The 16,336-nt window shown below is 41.8% G+C and overlaps 1 protein-coding gene across 1 annotated transcript in view; it reads right to left on the reverse strand.

The window, feature by feature from the left end:
* The window catches only part of shq1 (SHQ1, H/ACA ribonucleoprotein assembly factor), a 33,410-nt gene extending 17,369 nt beyond the window's left edge, over positions 1-16,041 (reverse strand). The window contains exons 1-9 of the mRNA XM_080424020.1: positions 15,952-16,041; positions 13,237-13,403; positions 12,342-12,406; positions 9,796-9,924; positions 8,780-8,949; positions 8,360-8,472; positions 7,770-7,870; positions 1,458-1,615; positions 825-878 (exon numbers count right to left, since the gene is read on the reverse strand). Of these exons, the coding sequence (XP_080280146.1) occupies positions 825-878; positions 1,458-1,615; positions 7,770-7,870; positions 8,360-8,472; positions 8,780-8,949; positions 9,796-9,924; positions 12,342-12,406; positions 13,237-13,379 (933 nt within the window). The 5' untranslated portion in view covers positions 13,380-13,403; positions 15,952-16,041. The remainder of the gene's footprint in view (positions 1-824; positions 879-1,457; positions 1,616-7,769; positions 7,871-8,359; positions 8,473-8,779; positions 8,950-9,795; positions 9,925-12,341; positions 12,407-13,236; positions 13,404-15,951) is intronic.
* Positions 16,042-16,336: the final 295 nt, after the last annotated feature.

A 16,336-nucleotide genomic window follows, 5' to 3' on the forward strand; every position in this document is an offset into this window, starting at 1 on the left:
CGTCTCATCCTGAGGTGTAAAATGAGCTGCACATATACACCCTAGGGACATGATTTTCACTCACACACACACACACACACACACACACACACACACACACACACACACACACACAGACAGACGGACATTGCACATCCCTTCATTCACTCTCTCAGCTGGGAACAGACTTGTTTTTGCCGTTTCACAGGCTACGGGTAGGCAATACAAATGTCAAGAACCTCCAACATGCACTGTGGTTGACATGGATCAAGCTGTACTGCTCCAATCACTTTGAATGCAAATCTCTGAGTTGTCAGGCAAACCAGCCATGCCTTGAGCGTTTACCTTATTTTCCACGTTCATGCAGCCACTAATACGTTTACAATAGGCACTCGCGCATGTGCCAATGCACACATGTACATGCTCACAGGTGCCCATGCGTGCTCACATACTCACACACACACACACACACACACACACGCACGTGCACACTCGTTCGGCAGTCTGCTCAGGCTCGCCGCACTCGCATGCTGCGCTGTTTACCAAGCCCTACTTCTTCATGGATGATTTGTGTCTTTCTCCTGCATAAATTGAAGGTCACCGCCGGTTCGTCTTACGGCCCTGGTCTGTGTGTACCTGAGCAAGACACTGAAGCCATAACTGCCCCTCCTGAGTGCTCATCATAAACATTTGAGCAGCTATCAGCTGGGTGAAGCTGAAACGGAAACTAACCAAGGGTTTCCCTTTCCCCTAACCATACTTAACACTACCAATACTTAAAACTATCTACAATCTTAAGACTAACAATACTTAACACCAACAGCTAATCTCCCCCTTCCTCTCACCTCTAGCCAGCATAGGGTTCCACTCAGCTTCCTGATGGTCCATGGTGACTCCACCTGCAAGGAAAAGAGAAATCACATCATCAATGTTAACACCACCATATGTGAACCATGGCATGGAGCTACGGTACGTACCACCAGACTTATATTAAAGGACATGGGAATTACTTGACCTGGAAACTGGACCTACCTTATTAAAAAGTGGTCAAAACCAAACTGAAAAAAGCCTGTGGAAAATTGTTCTGGTTCTGGAACCTGTTTCGGGCCATTACAACATTTAATGTGTTAACTAAAACGTTTGCATATGAAACTTTATCAAGAATGTTTTCCAGCTGGGCTCTGTATTTTGGCATGCTGTTGTGTCTGCAACATCTCTATTATCTATTTTTGCTTCACTCACATTGCCAGTGATCTGCGTGAATGGCAGCTTGTTCACCAAGTGCCTCCTTACGCTTCCATGCAGGAGTGACACGAAGAGAGGCCTGGGCTGAGCTCAGGGATCTGACGGTAATCTCTTAAGGCTCTGAATGAAATGAAAGGGGTGGTCTAAAGGATTTGAGGATCGGGAGAGCTTTGTCAACCGAGGCCAAGTGCCTTTTGAAGAGGCGTTATCTTGTCATTTACACCCACACTTACATTGTGATCTCCTTCCGTTGTGCGCACTTCATAGGCATAGGCCAGGAGGATGTCCACCAGGCCGAGCCAGGTGTGGTGTCGGGCCATCTTGTCCAGCAGGTAGGAGCGGTTGGTGAACTTTCGTAGCTGGTCCTTCTCGTCGTCGGTGAAGCACACGGCTGCATGGGAACATGACATGTTACGATCAGAATTATTATTTTATTTTATGTATTTTAGGCAGTTCTTTGCTTTTATTTAGACAGGACAGTTTAGAGAGACAGGAAAATGAAGGCACAGACAAAGGACCATCACCAATATTTGTAGGCATCAATTGGCTGAAACGCGCTAGCTAGCTAGCAGTTGCCTTTTGACAGAGACATGTGCTAAAGGGGGATCTATAGTCTAATGGGACCAAGAAAACACTTTAATCACACAGTCTCATTGATGTTAGCTGCATCAGTGATGAACGTGCGTAGGAACAACTTTAACTCAGCAGTTTTGATCTTTCCTCAGCAGCTCATGGAACAGCTGAAAGCAATTCTCCTCCCAGTCTCTGCATGAGGACCGCGTTGGGGTGGGGGTGGGGGGGCTATACAATGATCCCCTGATGTGTGAGAGGAGCTGGTATATATGGCACAACTGAACACAATCAATTCCAGCACTGCGACATATAATACACAGACACGCTACATGCATGCGCACAGCCGCACACTCCCCTCCCCGTTACACATCACACACACAAACATGGTCTCTCTCTTCCCTGTGTGTTGCACAAAACCGCACACTGGCACACACTAGTGGTGGGAAAAAAGGTTCATTTCAGTGAACGAACGATTTCGTTCACGTTCACGGCAATGATTCGTTCAAATGATTCGTTCACGTTCTCGTTCAGTAACGCTATTTTCTAGTGTTCAAAATTTACTCGAGTAAAAGTACAAAAGTATTGGCATCAAAATATACTTAAAGTACCAAAAGTAAAAGTACTAACATATTTGAAAATAGCCGATCTATGCGACGCGTTGTGAGCTTGTAGATCTGCTATTTTCAAATAGCCTATGTATAAAATAGGGCTAAAGTGGTTAATGTATGTTTTATAATGTGTGTAAAACACCATCGTGGGAGCGCTTTTTTACGTCGCGAGTGAACGTAACAGTTTCAGAAAGTGAACGAGCTCGTTCGCGCTCACTGCAAATGAACTAGTTCTTTTGAACGAATCAATCATGAACGACACATCACTGGCACACACAGATGCACAATGTTCAGATGAAGCTTCTGGCTGCAGTGGGAACTTGGCTCTGCTGGGAGGGAGATTCCTGCTGCATTACGTCAGGGCTTAGCTCCCTGCAGACAGACGCTACCTGAGTCCTTCGCCAGTGCAGCTGTAGCAGCGCAGCACAGCCAAGCAGAACACACACAGACACAAAGATCTTTAGCACGCATGCATTCACACAGCTATTCTCTCTCTCTCTGTCCCTCCGAAAACACACACGTCGGCCCTCTAAAACCCATGCATGTCCTGCACTCACTCGTGTACATTTCTCACTCTCAAACATAAGGCATAACAGACGAGCAAGACTGCAAAAGTCCACATTCAGGTTGGTGCAAATGTTAAAATGTGAAAATACAAATACTCAAACGTAATTCTCACGCACGCACGCACGCGCACACACACACACACACACACACACACACACACACACACACACACACACACACACACACACACACACACACACACACACACACACACACACACACACACACACACACACACACACACACACACACACACACACACACACACACACACACACATCAATTTAGGCATTTAGCAGACGCTCTTATCTTTTCAAAGTGTAAGCTCTCTGAACCCTGGTCAACCAACAACAGGGTAAGTGGTCAAGTAATTAGAGCACTACGAAAACAAGCAAACACACCCAGCATCATCTAAAAATAGCACACTAAGCATCTGTGAACAAGTAAACAACATCTATCTACACTCTGAAGAAGAGGTGAGTTTTCAGATAGATTGTGGCAGAAAATGAACTAAATCTGCAGTCATTCCACAGCTTGGAAGCCAAGATAGAGAAGAGCAGGGCTGAATCAAGTAGGGGTGTGTGTGCCATGCCCATGGTTGCCTTGTACGGTAGATCAGGGGTCTTCAACGTTTTCAGGCCAAGGACCCCCTAGCTGAGAGAGAGATGAAGCAGGGACCCCCTACTTTATATTGTATAAAATTGTGTTTCAGATTAAAGTATTTTTTTTTACTTAGAGTGCTATTTTTTCCCTCTACACCTATCGCCTCTTTGCCAAAAATAGCCGATCTACAAGCTCTCAACGCCTCGCAGCTTGTAGATCTGCTATTTTCGGCTAATGTTCCCTTCAGAAAAGGTATTCTGGTTCAAGTGGTTAATGTAAAAAAAACTAAATCCTATCACACAAAGATTTGGCGGACCCCCTATAGTAGCTCTGAGGACCCCCTAGGGGTCCCGGACCCCCTGTTGAAGACCCCTGCTGTAGATCATAACCAGTGATTTGAATTGGATTGCAAGAAAGCATCAACCGGGAGCCGGTCAACGGAGTGCACAAGTTAAGAGACATGAACAATTTCGGAAGGTTGAAGAACAGGCGTTCTGTGCTATTCTGGACAACTTTTAGACAGCAGCATGATCTGCATCTGTGTCATTTTAGATTTATTTGGCTATTAAAAAATAGCAGATATACAAGCTCATAGCGCTGCACGAAAAATCATGAACATGTGCGCTAATCTTTGAATACATATTTTTCTAAGCGAACATTTGTAACTCAAATCTTTGCTTCTGGGGGTCCCTGGAACTAAATATTTTTAGATGGGTGTCCGCGACCAAATGCATATAATTTTGGAGGTCTTTGACATGAAAATGTCCGGATTGAATGGGTTAAGTTGACTCGCATAAGGGCACCGGTATACTCACTCACTCAGGTGACACACACACACACACACACACACACACGCACACAACACAAAAACCGTGTGTGTGTGTGTGTGTGTGTGTGTGTGTGTGTGTGCAGGAGCACCAGGGAGAAAGTGAGTGGCCTGCTGGCCCACATCCAGCCTATTCCAGACTGTCCTGGAGCATTCAGGCTGAAGGGGGAGGGGCTGATAAGGGCAGAGTGGCTCTTTTGTTTCTCCATTATAAAGACATTGATCGTATCTAGAGTTGATAATGCTTTATGAAAGAAAAGGGAAAAAAGTCACTTTGTCATTCATAATGCCTAATTTATACTATGTCTTACGATGGTGTCCTGTGCTGACAGATAGCAGATCTACAAGGCAACGCATCATGCGACATGTTGTGAGCTTGTAGATCTGCAATTTCCAGTGTGGGACACCGTCGTACGACAAAGTAAAAATCAAGAGAAAATTGGGAACAGCTAGTGTACATCTGTTTTCACATATGACTCGTCCTTACTGGAGAGACAAAGTGATGATAAAATGAAAAGATAACAGATCCTTTCTTCCTATAAACAGTAATGCGCGCTGCTGACAAAACAAAATCATTTTGCATTTGCTTTGCATGAGTGATATGAGAGTTGTTACGCTTTTTTCTTTTCCTAGCAGCAGCAGAATCTTCACATTTTTGAGTGGAGCAGAGGAAATGATATACACTAATGATTGTAGTCAAAATGAAAATCTTGAAGGCATTTTGGATCAGTCCTGAGTATCTATTAAACACACCTGCACTGAATTATTCTGAACATATCTCCATTTCTTTTTAGTCAATTTATCTCTGTTGTCTGCTCTTCTTTCTAACTCACAGGCCATTTTAGGTGGTAACAGATTATTATTCGTCATTAATATTCATTAGCTGACTGATATTCATTAGCTGACTGCCGTGATTGGTGAAGTGTGAGACAACCTGGGAACGACTGAGGTTAATCCACACTAAGCCTCAAAATGAACAGTGAACCCTGCAAGATTAAGCTTAAAATAAATAGATTAGTTAGATAGCTGATAGTATGTAACTTACACACACTTCTTGGTACCAAAAAACACTGCTCACTCTCTGCAGTTGTTGAAATTTGAACTTCTTCGTTTGAACAAAATGTCACATTCTGATGCCTTGGCGTGAGATTTAGCAGTTGGTAAAGTTGTAGTATTCAACATTCTTTCAATTAATTGTAATTAATGCAGCCCTAATAGGTGAGCAGAACAAACATAGCACTAATATTAGACCCCATGCCTCATTTTGTCCAAGGTTCTGTCATCTTTACTCTGAAGTCAGTAATTTCTTCTCAGGGAGAGCATTAGGGGTCCTCAGATTTTTGACCTACTTAATCCAGTTGGAAAGGCAACCTGGCCCCCATCATTGCTCTCTCTACGGGTCCAGATGGCCCTGTTGACATGTAGTAAATATGCTCCTTGCAAAGCCAGTTGGAAAATGCTCCCATAACTTCACATCACTAAGAGCGGTCAAACCATGACCTTGGATAGGATAGATGATACGATGTTCCAAGTACCCAAACTCTGCTCATTTCATTTCTCAAACACTGAAGTTAAAACGGCAGCTTTGGTTAGTGCAGTAGCACTCTTACAAACAATGAGGCTATCTAATTCGGTCAAAGGTTAGCAAGTGCCTTTGACGCCTACACACAGCCATAACAAAGTGCTGCAGGTAAAGAGAGACAGAGCTGTCAGCTCCATTTAGCTCAGGCCAGTGGGTGAATGCAGGCATCCAGCGGACAGCTGTGGCCTGTCAGAGCGCTGGCCCTGACTAGAGGAGACCACAAAGGGGCCAGTTTCTACTTCATTAGCACTTGTGTCCACATCCATCTGTCAGTTGACATAAGCATCAGCCCTTGCGCAGGTGGACAGAAAAACAAGTTTAAAAAAGATGGATAAGCTGAAGAACAAAGCAAAGAAGAATTTCAGCGTCTGTGTGATACACGTATGACAAGCGGTAAAAGAAATAAAAATCCACGAGTGCGCCAGCAAGGTTTGGCGGCAGCCCACTTAAATCTCCTGACCGACACAGCTCTCTGCGCTCTGCGAAGGCAAACGCTATTTGACCTGTCAGTCAAACCATTAAGTTTAATTTGGCCCATTTATCCGCGCCTGGGCTCCCGTCTGGGGCACTCCGTCTTAGCATGCGGAATGAGGGGAGGGAGGTGGCGGGGGAAAAACTTAATGTTCTTCAGAGGCTAGAGTCGGTTTGCTGCTAATGGTCTGTATATGGCTGAGTGATGGCTGCCCGTCAACGATTGGGGCCCTCAGACTGGCATAATCAGGCCTCCTCCTGTCACCTCTCCAGCAGCGCGTCCTCCTGTGATAATGCTATCGGTTTAATCTAAATCCTCTCTGAGCGTGCGACATCCTGGACTAACATAACATAACGTGGGCTGTGAGCCATGTGCGCTCGCTGAGGCGATGGAAGTGCTGGAGTTAGTAGGCTGTTAGGCAGAGGCGGGTGGGAACAATTGAATTGTCTCCTGCAGCGCCGGGTCTCCGGGAGCAGCTATCATTCTTTTATGAGAGACGGCGGAAGGCGGGAAATGAGACTGGGAGTCTCCGTCCAACAAGCCACACATCACACCTAAGTAAATGAGCCATTGATTTTAGATGTCATCCAATGATTGAGAGGAAGGGAACTTGTTGCCAGAGTGAGACACTGGCTGGGGACGGACTATTACATGAGATGATTTTGTCGCTATAAAATGAAACAAGGAGATGGGCAATATATTGTAACAGAGACAATATACAGTACTTACTTCAAGTATCTCTAATTCTAATTTGGCAATACTCAAGTCTATTTTATAAAGTGTATGATTGTCAAAATAAACTATTGTGATAAGCAATGCATCAACATAGTCTAAATAGCATCACCACACAATCAATGTCTGATTTCTATTTTTGCAACTCAATGCCACCTTCTGGTGAATATCAGGTACTACTTTACTAGAGACTTAACATTGTACAGAACTGGTTCAAATTGTTAGAACATGTGGCATGTACATTACTGTAGAGAGAAAAAGATAGATATATACTGTATTTTCTTATGTTGATCCCAGGTGATGCAGAGGTCAAATTAAGGTCTCACAATGAACTCTATTCAGTAATCCAGATCAGGGAAGATAACTAAATTAGAATAAGTATTAAGTATATCCTTTAAAAACACCCACACAACATTTACTTCACCAAGTTCACCAACTATAAGCTATTTATCCTGTACTATTTAAAAAAACGTGTTATAAATGCGGGTGAACTCATTTCCATAAATGCAAATACAAGTGAATATGAATCAAATGTACCCTCAGCTACCTTTGATGACTGTGAAGGGATGAATTACAACTCACCTGCTTCTTCTCCTTCCTGGTCTAAGGAGCAGCTCAACTCTGCCCACCAGGGACGGAACCTCAGCAGCCTCTGAATCTCGTCGTCTTCAAACAAATCAGCGCTGCAACAACACGTCACCATAAGCAAATTGGGACAGCAGGTGGGGTGTTGTTTGTCTTTTTTTATTTCTTTGCTTAATTTAGAGTAGCCAATTATTTCTTTTAGTCGTTATGCCAATTAATTCCTCCTCACACACATCTCTGTGTTGTCACTGCTGTTGTATCCAACATGCCCACATGGGGAGGACGTAGGGCCTTCGTCCTACTCATCCCGCCCAACACTCACTGCTGTCAGGTGCCGCCCCAGCCCGTAGGAGGAGTATGTGCAATGACCAATATCACCCTTCCCACCCGGCTTCCCTCCCCTGAACACGGGCCTATAGTCTGTATAGACGCCCGACAAAGCGGGCAGGGACTTTACCACTGCGCCACCTGAGCGTGTTGGTTGTGTAATTGAGAAGAAATAAAATGTATATCTTTTAATAACGAGCCAAACCCCAGAAACCCCACCCCATGGATATCGCACAAACCTTCGTTTGTAATAAACTTACAGGTAATGGTCGGAACAGAACGCGGCGCTCTCTGCGTACTGCCGAGCCTGTCTCCTCTCTCCGGCCGTGGTTCCTTCAGGGTTCTTGACGTCAATGACATCAGTCAGTTCTTCCTGTTAGGACACAACTCCAGCATGTTATGGTCTTCCGTTGCTTCTTATGAACAACAAATTACAACTAAAATATGTATATTAGATTCAATTAGACTCCATGTCGGGTTAGGATGGTCAAATGTTACTGTAGTCAAGAAGATAGTAGAAAGGTGCAAAAGATGCATAAATGTTAGTAAGATCTGTCTGTCTAAAGAATACTTGAGCATTGCGTTGTATTACATATGTTTGGTTTACCTTTACAATTGATTTCAACGACAATAGAGGGGGTTTATCAGTGATTTTATCATTCTTCATATTGGGACATTACCTGAAGTCTGGCGAACACTCCGGACCTCTGATTACCAAAGCCGTATTTCTGAAGGGACCCCAGCTCTGCCTCAGAGCTCTCCATGTACACCTCCTGCTCCACCTGCCAGTCAAATTCTTCTTCGTCCTCCTCTTCCTCACCCTCGGCCCCTACACTTCCTCCGCACGCCTCTGAATTGCAAAAGGGTTGTGGTTGGTGGTAATAAGAAGTGGCAAGAAAGTTTCGCATCATGTTTGATAAACAACTAGAAAGATTGCACTCAGTAAAGTGCATAACTCCCCCAATGCAATTGCAAAAAAAATCAACTCTCCAGAACATGTGGCACACGTTTGTTTCATGGTGTTAGAGTCTGTGAATCTGTTCACACAACAGCCACACAGCAATTTATATGAACTAGCGGCCCTCACACCTACGTCGCACCGCAGATCGGACTGATATGCCCATATATGGAGATCTCTGTATCTGTCAGTCCTTGTCCCTTTTATGCCCATATATGGATCTCTCTGTATCTCAGTCCTTGTCCCTTTTATGGCCATATATGGAGATCCCTTTATCTGTCAGTCCTCGTCTCTTTTAAGCCCATATATGGAGATCCCTGATGTCATCAGTATATGCCCATATATGGGCATGCCCCCTTTCGTGCCCATATATGGAGATCCCTGATGTCATCAGTATATGCCCATATATGGGCATGCCCCCTTTTGTAGCTGCATTGGGAACTCCGTATATGGTTATGGCTGAGTCATGTTGACATGAGCGTGACTTCAGAGGTCCGTCCGCCCGCCCGGCCCGCCAGTCCGTCCGCCCCTCCCTTAAGCCAATTTTAATATAGAGAGAAAACTTGAATTGATTGGTCTGTTTGGAAGTTATAAACCTTTATATGAGTTGCAACGCCCACCTCCACACTCTACCTTCTACCTTCAGAGAGGACACAAGGTGCTAGCTATGAAAATACCATACTACTTTGATTAATTACAGTTTATTCCTTGAAAATAATAATAAACTGCTGAGCGTACCCATGCTGATGTCTTCTACCAATGGCTGAGCTGACCGGGAACCTTTTGGAGCAAGGAGACTGGTCAGCATTTGGAGGCCTTCAAAGTGTTCTCCAGCGGTCTCCTTAGGGACCTGAAGGGTGAAAAGACCTAAACCAAGACAGGACAGCGCTATAAGGGATGCTTAAACCAGGAGTCCATTTGGAAATACAGCTCACATATTTTCTTGTAAAGCTAAATCAGACAGTACAAATCCAACGTACTACAACTTGATAATTTTTTCAAAATTTCACAGACAGAAGTCTGTTCACCATAATAAATGTATTTTCCTAGAATTTAGGGCTGTCAGAAACAAGCACACCATTTTTGAAAATGGTGTGATAAGTGGTTCAAGTGCAAGTGGTCGACACAGAATGCAGTGGGAAGTGTTATGTAAGATTTTCACATGTCCGCCGGCGCCGACCACCTCACAGAAGAACAATAGGTTCAATTCATGTTTAATACCGGTGAAGTTCACCTGAACGTGATTAAGACAATATTATTCACACTGACAGTACTGGTGAGTGAGAGAAGACTATTTATGGCAACACACAGATAATAATTTCAGAAGTCTGACAACTCTGTAAATGACACTGTCTAAATCATTTAGTGGCTTCATTAAAACAGATGAGGTGCAATAACATCGAATCCATGTAATTCATTCACATCAAAGACAATTTCATAGACTCATTCTAAAAGACCTGATAAAACTTTCAAACCCGAGCGTTTAAACTTTAAAATGCTTTACGATGCAAACAGGGCTAATTGCCTTGGCTTGTGGGCCCCTAATGAGGCTGGAGAGCTCAAAAGACACATCATAATGACTGCTAATTATAAGTCTAAACAAGGACACCCATTGGTAGCGGTTTATTAGCAGATGTTAGAGGCATATTTAGACACAGCGTGTTAAGCAGGGCCGAACTGGCAGAGGGGCAACGAGGTGTCAGAGTCCATAAGGCTGATGTCTCCATAAAGCCCATTTCATTAGGACAGATCATTTCAAATGGAAACTTAGAGACAGATCAGGGCCGATAGCCAGAAGCTCACGGAGCGCTTGGAACATCAAGCTGACGGCCATCATCACAACTCATGTGCAGTGGCACATTTAAGAGAGCATGCTACACAGGCTATATTAAAAAACCTTACAGCCATTTGGTTTTATGGGCAACTTGAAATGCATGCGAGATGTGAGGGAAGTGCGTTGTTGGCTGGTGGGCATTAGTGTCGAACATACCATATATACTAGAGGTGTGCATTGGCACTGCCCTCACGATTCAATCCGATTACGATTTACCAGGTAACGATTCGATTCGATTACGATTAACCTTGTAATAATTCGATTCGACGATGCATCACACTTTTCTATATTACTGCACAACATGGCAACCTTTTCATCAGTCAATACAAGCAGTCAGATATATTGAACAACATATACATCTGGCTGCTGCTCTGTGCAGTTAGCAATATGTTTAAAACATTTTTTTAAAATAAATAAATAACAATAGATTTTTGACATTTGTGAATGTCAAAAACATTTGTTCATAATCGTCCATGTCCGCATCGCGATTAATCTATGAACCGATTATTTTTGACACCACTAATATATACGTATATTATATCTATTGTCGATGTAAAATTCAGACGCCGACTACGGCTTCACATTATTTATACACAAGTCTGGAGGTTAACAAACATTAGCAAAAGGTCATATGTCGCTCAGAATGAGACAGCAGGGCTGCAGGCGGTAATCATAATGACATTTAAATGTAATGAAATGTCATAAGTAGGCTCATTTACCCTGTTTATCCGATTGACTAGAGTACAAAGTAAAGACACTCCATGGATCAATCAGATAACTGTGCTACTTAACCCATGCCATAGGATCTTATGATAACACATGGCTGACCAGCAGAACCATGCAGTGACAGCACAGTGGCTTATGACCACACAATGCTTTAGACTAATTTCAGGACCACATTGGAAATAAGTGTTTTATTACACTTTATGTGTACATCCTGGGTTGAAGTTATATTGTGTTGTAACTTGAATAAAATAAAATAAAAAATAAATCGAATTAACAACAGTTCATTACTGTAAGGAAGGACTCTATCTGACATGGTTACTGTGTGTATTATTATTATTGATTTTGTCCTGCATAATGCAAACTTTGTTGAGGGTGTATACGGTTTGTATACTATTATTCATTACAGATGTTTTTACCCTGCTGTATCTAATCTTATCTTATTGCTATCCATGTTGATTTGACCAGCTACATTTTAATACACACTTAAAGGTGTAACAACCCTGTAGTATGTGTTGTCATAAAACCAATATAGAAATTAATATCTACAATTTAGGCATTTAGCAGGCACTCTTATCCAAAGTGACTTAAACAGTACACGGACGGAGGTAGAGCTGTAAATCCTGATCAACCATGGATGTAATTGGTCAAGTCATTAATAGTACTAAGAAAACAATAACAAACGTATAAATACAAACAAATACAACAACACACACATATAACCTACCTTTATCAATGTCAAATGTGGCCTTTTCCCTTCCATCCTCCACTATTCTTCCTGGAAGGCATAATCTATAGTAATAAACAAGTAACAATAATTATGATTCTGATTTACATGTTTATTTTAACAGATTTATAAAACACCAAAAACTATTAACCACTTAAACCCTATAATTAAAAAAAAAAATATGAATTAATAAATCAAATACACCTATAATGACATGCCAAAATAGGGATGCCATATTGAAAGTGCGTAATATAGCCATAGCTGGTTCCAGTGTTGATTTCGTCGACTAAAACTATGACGAATAATGTTCGTCGACTACCTTTTTTCACTGACGAAAACAAAATAAAAACAAAATAAAAACTAAGCTACGATGATTAAAACTAAGACTAAATAATATTGACAATTTCGTCAACAAATAAAAACTAGACTAAAATGTTAGTGAGGGACTAGTGGAGAAGAGATCCAGTAGAACTAAAAGACAAGTCATTTTATGTTTGGTTGAGCTCGGGTGTTGCGCTTTCAAAATAGCCGATCTACAAGCTCACAACGCGTCGCAGCGCGACGTGTTGTGAGCTTGTAGATCGGCTATTTTCAGCATGCAACCAAGTGTAAAATCAGCCATTACGACGCCATCAAGGCACCGCCAACATACATTTTAGTCGACTAAATCAACTGTAGATTTAGTCGACTATAACCTTATGATATTTAGTCGCCTAAAACTAGACAAAAACTAAAACATTTCAGATGACTAAAATATGACTAAAACTAAATGGAATTTTATTCAAAAGACTATGACTAAAACTAAATCAAAATGTGCTGTCAAAATCAACACTGGCTGGTTCCAACAAAACTTACCCTATACCTACTGTCTTTATGATCAGTTAGTATAACTCACCGCAGGAAGTAAGGTTTAGCATAGAACTTGAAATCAGTCCCGTCGATGTAGAGGTCAAAGTCTGATGTTCTAGTATAGGGCACGCGGATGCTGAGAATCAGGTACTGGCCATCCTGACTCAGCTCAAAGGCAGGCGTAATCATGATGACCACCAGCTTAGCAATGACCTGTAACATCAATGATGAGCAGATGCATTATGCTTAAACCTACTGTAAGTAATGCCGTCTGTCTGTCTGTCTAGTACTGCTACTCTATCAAAACCAGTGGTGGAAAGTAAGTAAGTACATGTACTGAAGTACTGTACTTAAAGTTTTTGAGGTACTTTTACTATACTGGAGTATTTCCAATGTTCTATACTTTTACTTTTACTCCACTACATCTCATAGACAAATATTGCACTTTTACTCCACTATAATTATTTGAAAACTTTAGTTACTAGTTACTTTGTAGATTTTTATTATTATAATAAAACATACATTAACCTAGCTTGGCATGGCCAGACTAATATCACTGCGTAGACATTAGTCTGGGATATCTGTGTAGAACCTGCATTTCCAAGGGGCGGATTAAAAAAAATGCCTCTGGTGATAAACCTGTCCCACATTTGCATACTGGGCCCTGATTGGTCCCTCACTTCGGATGGAGTGAAATCCAATCACAACTGAGCGGTGCCAGACCAAATCTGCCGAGGGCAATTCTTTTTTTTCCAATGGCAGATTCGTCTGGTTTCCAGGCTAACATTATCCACTTCAGCCTATCTAAACTTTGGCTACTTGAAAATAGCAGATCTACAAGCGATGTGACGCATGCAACGCATTGTGAGCTTGTAAATCTGCTATTTTCAAAGATTTTTATACATTTGAAAACTTGTGAAACGGGACATTGTGCATAATCAGTACTTTCTACTTTTGTTACTTTAAGTATATTTTGATACCAATACTTTTGTACTTTTAATCAAGTAAAATGTGTTTTATTTATTCAATGTTTATTAATTTTTCAATTTTACTCAAGTACATTTTGAATACAGGACCTCTACTTGTAGCAGAGTATATCTACATTGTAGTATTGATACTTTTACTTGAGTAAAACATGTGAGTATTTCTTCCATCACTGATCAAAACCAATCAGCTATGCAGGACATGCCTCAGACTAGTCCTCCAACCTCCAACAGACCTTGGGTACCTACCTGCTCAATAAGAGCAGGCAATTAAACGACGCCATCTAGTGGTTGACTATAGTCTTGAACGATGTTAAGTGACCGTGATGCGTGAAACGGTCCTAACCAGTGTTGCCATGTCTGCTTATAATAAGCGACTTTGGGCTTCCTTTTCTGTAAAGTTGCTTGTAAAAAATGGTGGTTGGGGTTTTTTGGGCTTGTTTCTAAAGTGTACTTGCTTATTTAGGCTTTCTTCACTTTATCATTTAAACCAGTGGTTCTGAAATATTTTCATGTTTTGATTGATTGATTGATTGAATACTTTATTAACAGTTTGCAAAGACAAGCACAGGGAAGTACAGTTCAATACAAGGTCTGTTAAGATGGATTTTAAACCCAAGAAAGCACTATGGCTTGTTTCCATTGGGGTCTTTTGTACTCAATTAATCGAAACATTTATTTAATGACAGACAAAAATGCTGTACCAGGGAGCCCTGTATGGGTATATTCTATGTCAGGGGTCTTCAACGTTTTCAGCCCAAGGACCCCCTAGCTGAGAGAGAGATCAAGCAGGGACCCCCCTATATTGTATAAAATTGTGTTTTAGATTCAACTTTTTTTGTTTACGTTTACTGTTATTTTTTCCCTCTACACCTATACCTCTTTGCCAAAAATAGCCGATCTACAACAAGCTCACGCGAGCTTGTAGAATGTAGATCTGCTATTTTTGGCTAAAGTTCTCCTTAGAAAAGGGATGCTAGGGTTCAAGTGGTTAAGGTAAAAAAAGAAATCATATCATAGATTTGGCGGACCCCCTGTAGTAACTCTGATGGCCCCCTAGGGGTCCCGGACCCCCTGTTGAAGACCCCTGTTCTATGTTGTTAGAATATTTCAAAATTCCACACTTTATTACAAGAGTTTTGGAAAATAGCAGAAAAAAATATGCTATTTTCAAATAGCCGATAAAGTGCTCATGTGGCCTAGTTGCTTCTTTTGGGCTTGTTTTCATAGACGCGGTTGCTTATTTCTCACGCAAAACCTGGCAACACTGACCACCACATGTGCCACATGGACTGAGAGCTGCTTAATGTTTACATGAGCTGCTTGTCTTCAGTAACACATCATATAATACGCTACAGGCCAGGCTGTTGTGTTACGTACAGCGGCCCACACAATACAAACATTAAGTTCGTGTAAAGCCGCCTAAACTTTAATGTATTAAGTCTAACTTTAGGCTCTGATAACGCGAGCTAAGCTAACACAAACAGTCAATTTTAAAGTGATGTATGTGGTGGCTAATGCTAACGCATCATTATTGGCTTTATTGACATGAGAAAACATACGTTTACGTTGTCAAAGCAAGTGTCAAAAACACCAAACAAATTAAGAGAACAAACTGGGGAACGTGGGTACAGCGTTGTGGGTAAACATATCGCATCATGCATCGCTAGCCGTTAAGTTTCGCATCAACAACGTACACGTAATAACAGATGCTAATGAAAAAAAACACTATCTATATACCATCCAAAGCCTCTTTAGATATAATGTAATGTACGTACGTCTCATAAGGAGTCTGTGGATGAGTTCTGGGTGTCTGATGAACAGGCTTCAAGCTTCACTGGCAGCATTGAGGCTCAGCAGCATCCATGTTTAACCGTAGTATAGCGTGTATATGGGATTGTGAAATAGAAATAGGTATTTAAAACCATTATTTTAAAGTAATAGTAACACTCCCAATATGGATAATTAATATAATTTAATATCCACGAACATGAACTGCATAATCTTTTTTTTTATTTTTATGTTACGACAGACAGAAGACCCCAAGAAAGAATACATGACTTTAGCCCCATCTGGAACCTCTTCCTCCGCTGTATAGCTCCGAGATGAGGTCCCACTGCGTCTGATGCCGGCAGATGACGACACCGGCGAACGGTCGCCACT

Source organism: Gymnoscopelus braueri (assembly GCF_963280865.1).
Source record: "Gymnoscopelus braueri genome assembly, chromosome: 3".
Classification (NCBI taxonomy): domain Eukaryota; kingdom Metazoa; phylum Chordata; class Actinopteri; order Myctophiformes; family Myctophidae; genus Gymnoscopelus; species Gymnoscopelus braueri.